The sequence below is a fragment of the Elephantulus edwardii genome, unplaced genomic scaffold (assembly GCF_000299155.1).
Source record: "Elephantulus edwardii isolate Elephantulus edwardi_28Jun2011 unplaced genomic scaffold, EleEdw1.0 scaffold00184, whole genome shotgun sequence".
Classification (NCBI taxonomy): Eukaryota; Metazoa; Chordata; class Mammalia; order Macroscelidea; family Macroscelididae; genus Elephantulus; species Elephantulus edwardii.
The window spans coordinates 3,068,349-3,074,843 of record NW_006399934.1 but is presented as its reverse complement, the minus strand read 5'-3'; the positions used below and the strand labels follow the sequence as shown (position 1 = coordinate 3,074,843).

At 48.9% G+C, this 6,495-nt stretch overlaps 1 protein-coding gene across 1 annotated transcript; it reads left to right on the top strand.

The window, feature by feature from the left end:
* The first annotated feature begins 709 nt into the window (after positions 1 to 709).
* Positions 710 to 5,858, top strand: GTF2H4 (general transcription factor IIH, polypeptide 4, 52kDa). The gene is made up of 13 exons (XM_006896209.1): positions 710 to 849; positions 1,261 to 1,365; positions 2,141 to 2,272; positions 2,519 to 2,615; positions 2,709 to 2,797; positions 3,007 to 3,118; positions 3,287 to 3,355; positions 3,546 to 3,629; positions 3,880 to 4,012; positions 4,184 to 4,314; positions 4,980 to 5,027; positions 5,190 to 5,268; positions 5,686 to 5,858. The coding sequence occupies exons 1-13, from the start codon at positions 710 to 712 to the stop codon at positions 5,856 to 5,858; spliced, it is 1,392 nt and encodes a 463-aa protein (XP_006896271.1).
* The last annotated feature ends 637 nt before the right edge of the window (positions 5,859 to 6,495 follow it).

Below are 6,495 nucleotides of genomic sequence, written 5' to 3'. Positions count from 1 at the left end.
CAAGTCTTTACTGCATCTTTAAACAGTCCGTCGTTTATCTCCGGGAGTCAATGCGAGACATCAACTCTCATTAAGCGACGGCTCGAGGCTCAGGGTACACGAGGGGGTATCGATAGTAAGTGGTGAGAAGAGCGGGGGGGTGGCGAAGGAGAGAGACAATTTATTGAGAGGCGAGGAGTAGAAGGAAAGTTGGAGAGAAGTTAGAAAATAGGAATATGTGAGATCAGAGTGAATTGAGTAAAAGACACTTGGGGAAAATAGGTGGAGAGGACAGACAATTTTTTACCATCCCTAGCAAGAGAAATGGGGCCAAGAAGTTGAAGATGGATTGACAGATTTGGAGCTCATGGGGCTTATCTGACCAGGGAGTATGGAATGAGGGGAGATGGTTGGCCTCAAAAAGATTTAATTATTGCTCAGCTAGAAGAGAGACAAATCATTGAAATACAGAATGATTTTGCAAATGGGGACAATGTATAATTTCATCATTAGGAATCTTGCACTAGGATTGAGGGCAGCAATAGTGAGGAGGCAAGAAAAGAGGGAAGGTTGTGAAGTTTGGGAGAAACAGGGAGATGAGTGCTATGGAAAAGGAAACCAAAGAAAAGGTGGTAAGTTGTGGAGGTGGCTGCATCTGGACTCAGAATAAGAAAGGCAGGGTGATACTGGATGGATGAGGATGGTCTTCTTACAATTCATCTCTCAGGTGATGGAGAGCACCCCATCAAGGGGTGGACTGAATCGAGTGCACCTACAATGCCGAAATCTTCAAGAATTCTTAGGAGGCTTGAGCCCTGGGGTATTGGACCGATTGTATGGGCACCCTGCCACCTGCCTAGCTGTCTTCAGGTGAGGATATCTGTCATGGTAGGGATCACATAGTGAGGGCCTTTACACTGGAGTAAGTTAGAGAACTTCTCTATCATGGATCATGAAGCTTAGCAACCTTGGGGATTTGGAGATTGCTCAGAAGGGTAGCAAGCCAAAATAGATGGAGTTTGTGGGGGCAGTAGGACTGATAAAAGTGTGAGGGATGAGATGACACATTTGAAAGGCCTTTTTTTAAAAAAATATTTTTTTATTTTATTATTTTTGTGTGCGTGTACCGTCAAATCAGATCTGACTGGTACAGGAGATGGCCCCTCCTTCCCCGGCAGAGCATCTGGTGGATTCAAACCGACATTTGAGAGGCCTTTGATGGCATCAATACAGAGATAAGACAGCTTCTGACATTAACACTTGACCTCTGCTCCTCATTAGGGAGCTCCCACCATTGGCTAAGAACTGGGTGATGCGGATGCTTTTTCTGGAACAGCCTTTGCCACAAGCTGCTGTAGCCCTGTGGGTGAAAAAGGAATTCAGCAAGTGAGTCTACAGCATTCTTGGCCAGACACATATTTCCCAGCAGCTGTATTTTCCAAACTTCTATTTCTTGTAATGTTTTTAGGAAGTATTATGCCACAAAGCTTGCAATTAAGTTTGGGGAAACTCTACCTGCTGTGTTTTACCTCTTGGGAGAATATGATGTATATTGGGAGGCTCTGCTATGTCTTCACTCGTTCATTGCCATCGAGCTGGTCTTGACCCATACTGAACCTCCACTAGGTTTCTGAGTTTGTAAATTGCAACAGGAGGATACTGCCCATCTTCCTCTCTTAGATCTGCTGTTGGATTTGAACTGTGGGACAAAAGCAGCCTTTAGGTTAGCAAATCATTATGGACTGTGCCACCAGAGCTCCTCTGATACGTCTTACAGTAAAGGGATTTGAGAATATACAGATTTCGCACTGTAGCATGGTATTAGAAGGATCTGATTCAGAAAGGGCAGAAATAGAAGCATGTTTAGGCTTCTTTCTTGTTCTCCAGGCAGCTCTGGTGGCCTAATAGGTAAGGCTGCTAATCCAAAGTCTAATATATTAGCTTTTTATTTATTTACTCTAATGTATTAGCTAATGCTACCAATACAAATCCACCAGCTGCTTCTTGGAAGAAAGATGGACAGTCTCCTCCTGGGTGATTTACAGGCTCTAAAAACCTCCAGGGTCAGCTCTGAGGGGGCACCACCTCAAGAGCAGTGAGTTTTGAGTCTTGTTCTTCAGATACTCCACTGTTTCAGATACTTCTCTTGTTTCTATTTCAGGGCTCAGGAGGAAAGTACAGGGCTGCTGAGTGGCCTCCGTATCTGGCACACCCAGCTGCTCCCTGGTGGTCTCCAGGGCCTTATCCTCAACCCCATCTTCCGCCAGAACCTCCGCATTGCCCTCCTGGGTGGGTATGTCACTTCCATTTCCTCCTAAAGTAGAACAGGGGAAATGATAATTAATATTCGTGGGGCCTAGCATCTGAGGGTAGATGTACCTTTGGTAACTCCTTTATAAATGCTGGATTAATTGGGATATCCCTACCCCAAATAAGTGTCTTCCACTCATAGCCTATGGGAATGAGGGTGGAAAAGGGTGCATGTGGTGGGTGGGGAACATAGTCCAGGTTCCTTACTCTTGTCCCGTCCCGGCCATAGGGGAAAGGCCTGGTCTGATGACACAAGTCAGCTAGGACCAGACAAGCATGCAAGAGATGTTCCCTCTCTGGACAAGTATGCTGAGGAGCGATGGGAGGTGAGGACTGGAGACTGTGTATGTGCCTCCGCTTGTGCTATTTGCTGTTAGTTCTTAGAAGGATCAGTTGCTTTGTTTTCTCCCATTCTTCAGGTGGTTCTGCACTTCATGGTCGGTTCCCCTAGTGCTGCTGTCAGTCAGGACTTGGCCCAGCTTCTTATCCAGGCTGGGCTTATGAAGAGGTACAATGGCTCCTGCTTTGCTGTCTCCTTAGTTTCCTGCTAAGTTCCCTGGATGTCTGGGGAGGATGAGGATTGGAGAGATTGACTGAAGAAGGGAGAATAGGGTGGAGTAAGACCATAGATACCCCACATAAAAATGACCAAAAAAAGTGAGAAAGCAGGTGGGGATGATATCTACAAAGCTCTACCTTTCTCCCTGTGTGTGCTAGTGCTGAACCTGGAGAGCCCCCCTGCATTACTTCTGCTGGCTTCCAGTTTCTGCTGCTGGATACGCCCACCCAGCTCTGGTATTTTATGCTTCAGTATCTGCAGACAGCCCAGGTAAGCCACTTGCCATCATACTCTGCTTTTCCCAAGACCACTCCCAATGAGAGACCCAGCCACTCACTCCCTTAGAAGATTTTTCTCTTCCCTTAGAAGATTTTTCTCTTCTCTTGCCTCTTCTTTCTTCCTCCTATCCTTCCCTTTTTGTGTCTTCTTCCTCCCTAGAGCCGGGGAATGGACCTTGTGGAGATTCTCTCCTTCCTCTTCCAGCTTAGCTTCTCTACTCTCGGCAAGGTAAGCAGGGGCCTTGGGTGAGTGGATTGAAGATTAAGTTAATGTGACAGGAAATCAAGTTATAGAGCAGTGGATTGAGGAGATAAGATTGAATTTAAAAAATGACCAGAGATGGGAAAGAGGAATTTTGGATTGAGGAAGAGAGAAGGGGATGTGTTTTGGACCCCACCTGTCCACCTCTTTTCTTTAGGATTATTCTGTAGAAGGTATGAGTGATTCTCTGTTGAACTTCCTGCAACATCTGCGTGAGTTTGGACTTGTTTTCCAGAGGAAGGTAAGAGCACCCACATACACAGTGTTAGGGAAGGGCCAGGGCGGTGTGTTGCTTTGGTTTTATAGAAAAAGGGAAGGTCTCAGGAGGTGGTTGTGGGAAGCAGTTGTCAGCACTGCGTACCTGGAACCCTGGTGGGGTGGGAAGTTGGAACTGAAGTTGTATGCAGTGGGAGGGCTCAGGTTCAGGTAGAAAGCTATCAACCAGTGACATCTGAGAGAAGGTGTTCCACCCTCCCCTTCTGTCCTTCCAGAGGAAGTCTCGGCGTTACTACCCTACACGTCTGGCTATCAATCTCTCATCAGGTGTCTCTGGTGCTGGAGGCACAGCACATCAACCTGGTTTCATTGTTGTGGAAACCAATTACCGACTATATGCCTATACCGGTGAGGAAGGGCAGGTTGGGGTGAGGAGTAGAATGTGCAGTAGGGAGTGCTAATATATGTTCACATCTAGCAGATGCCTGTGGTTCACACAGCTCCCTGGTGTTCTCATACGTGAAGGATGGGCTTGAGGTTTGGATGGGGTGTCCTCAGCCTCTCTTCTTACCCTGTCAGAGTCGGAGCTGCAGATCGCTCTCATTGCCCTCTTCTCTGAGATGCTCTATCGCTTCCCCAACATGGTGGTGGCACAGGTGACCCGGGAGAGTGTGCAGCAGGCCATTGCCAGTGGCATCACAGCCCAGCAGGTATCCCCACTTAAGAGAAGTGGAAGATGGGCCTTGTACTTCTCTGGGGTACAAGCAAGGTACATTTGGAAGGTTAGCAGCAGGCCTATTGCAGTAGGTAGTGGGAGAGTTGTCTCTATTTGAGCACCAGGCACAGGAGAAGTTAGGGCTCTTGGTGTGGGAACGGGTAGAACCTTAAGAGAAAAAGACATGGAGGGAGGAGGTGAAACCTGGATTTATGTATGGACACCATTACCTCTTTGTTCTATCAGCCAGGCTTCGAGGTTTCACTTCTGTGAACCTTGTCTGGGAAACAGGAATAATGACAGTTCCTACTTCACAGGTTGTTGGGAAGATTCAGAAAGAGAATAAAGATAAAAACATTTAGCATAGCACCTGCCATAAAGTAAATAAAATTTTAAAAATTGAGTGCTACAGCTTTAAAGATAGGAGAGCAAAACTAGGCTCTAGAAGAGATCAGTGTGCCAAAAAAGAGCAGACACAAGTAACCAGACCAGCAACTTGGGAGAATAGCGGAATAGGGATGGTGACAGGCACATATATGGAGGGATGTGGTGATGTGTTTTTTCACAGTACATTGATACTCAGTGACATTGAGTGATGGCTAAGAGTGTTTTCCTGCCCTCTTACTCTATCCCTGATTCCATTCTTGTCTACTTTCCTAGATCATCCATTTCTTAAGGACGAGGGCCCACCCAGTGATGCTCAAACAGGTATAAACTAGGTACCATGATGTTGAAGGCCAGCAACCCCAGATACTTAGTGATGAAATGGTGGGAATGAGAGAGGCATCCAAGTCTGGGGAATGAATAGGGGCCATTGGACGGGGCTGGACAGTCACCCTGAATCTTTACAGCCACTCTCTGCCCTTGCAGACTCCTGTGCTGCCCCCAACCATCACTGATCAGATTCGACTGTGGGAGCTGGAAAGAGATAGGCTCCGGTTCACTGAAGGTGAGTGGTTGGAGAGATGGGGGTGAGTCCTGATCATTAGCCCGATGGGCCATTAAGTCTTGATGAGCTGGGAAAAACTCACCTGTTTTATTATTTTTTTATTGTTACTGGTGGAACCAGAACAATGCTGGCAAGACAGTTATGTTGGGGAGGGCGGTGAACAGTAAATAAATCCGTTACATGAATCCGTGCAAGTTGGATTTATCTAGAAGGAAAATAGAATCCACAAATTGTCTCCTTTAGTTTACATTGTCCAGAATATAGTTGGTTGAATCACAGTCCCAGAGTGGACAAGATTAGTTTTGCACTTTTGGTGGTGGGATGGCAAACGGGACCGGAAGTCCTCTCCGCGGAGCTGGAGCAGGGTCTCACGCTGTGTCTCTCTCCTTCCTCCCTCCCTTGCCCTGCGGACCCTAGGCGTCCTGTACAACCAGTTCCTGTCACAGGTGGACTTCGAGCTGTTGCTGGCCCACGCTCGGGAGCTGGGCGTGCTCGTGTTCGAGAACTCGGCCAAGCGGCTCATGGTGGTCACGCCGGCCGGGCACAGCGACGTCAAGCGCTTCTGGAAGCGGCAGAAGCACAGCTCCTGATGTGCGGGGAACCGGGCGGGCAGAACCGGCCGCGCGCAGGGGGCCTCGGAACTCAGGGTTATTTTTTTGTAAAATATTTACACGTTGGGAACCTCTTGTTTATTAAAGTTTTGGAAATGAATCCGATGGCCTAGGCCCCGCCCAGCGATAGATACCGCCCCCTCCGAGGCGGCTCTCTTCTCGGCCCGGACGCTATTGGGCCGCTTGGGGAGGGGGCGGGGTAAGCCCTGGCTGCTGCGCAGGCGTACGAGCGGGCCGGAGTCCTACCGCCGCGCACGCCTGGGCGACCTTTGCTGGTTTGTGTTCGCTGCGGCCCCGGGCTCTGCGCCCGGCCTGGAGGTCCCCGTAGGTGCGGCTGAGTGGGCTGGTGAGCACGCGCTGTAGCAGCTTCAGGAGGTGGGAATCAGGGCTGGGAGGGGAGGCGATGTTGCGCAGGGCTTGGGACATGGCGGACCCCACTTGTCTGCTAAGATCTCTGAATCAGTGGGACTGCTTGCCCAGTCCAGAGCGTGCTGATGACCATCTTTCCCCCGCTTCTTCCCCACCCCGTGTGCACTACGTTACCAGCACTGTGCAGACACGTGTTGTTGACCAGAGATTGCCCCTGCCCCGAAGAAGTCATGACACCGGGGCCTTC

Bases quoted from the DNA above. Each gene is read 5' to 3' on its own strand.
- GTF2H4 (XM_006896209.1), top strand. From the start codon at position 710: ATGGAGAGCACCCCATCAAGGGGTGGACTGAATCGAGTGCACCTACAA. The intron at 4,013-4,183 runs GTGAGGAAGGGC...TTACCCTGTCAG, and splicing joins CCGACTATATGCCTATACCG to AGTCGGAGCTGCAGATCGCT. The intron at 5,028-5,189 runs GTATAAACTAGG...CTGCCCTTGCAG, and splicing joins ACCCAGTGATGCTCAAACAG to ACTCCTGTGCTGCCCCCAAC.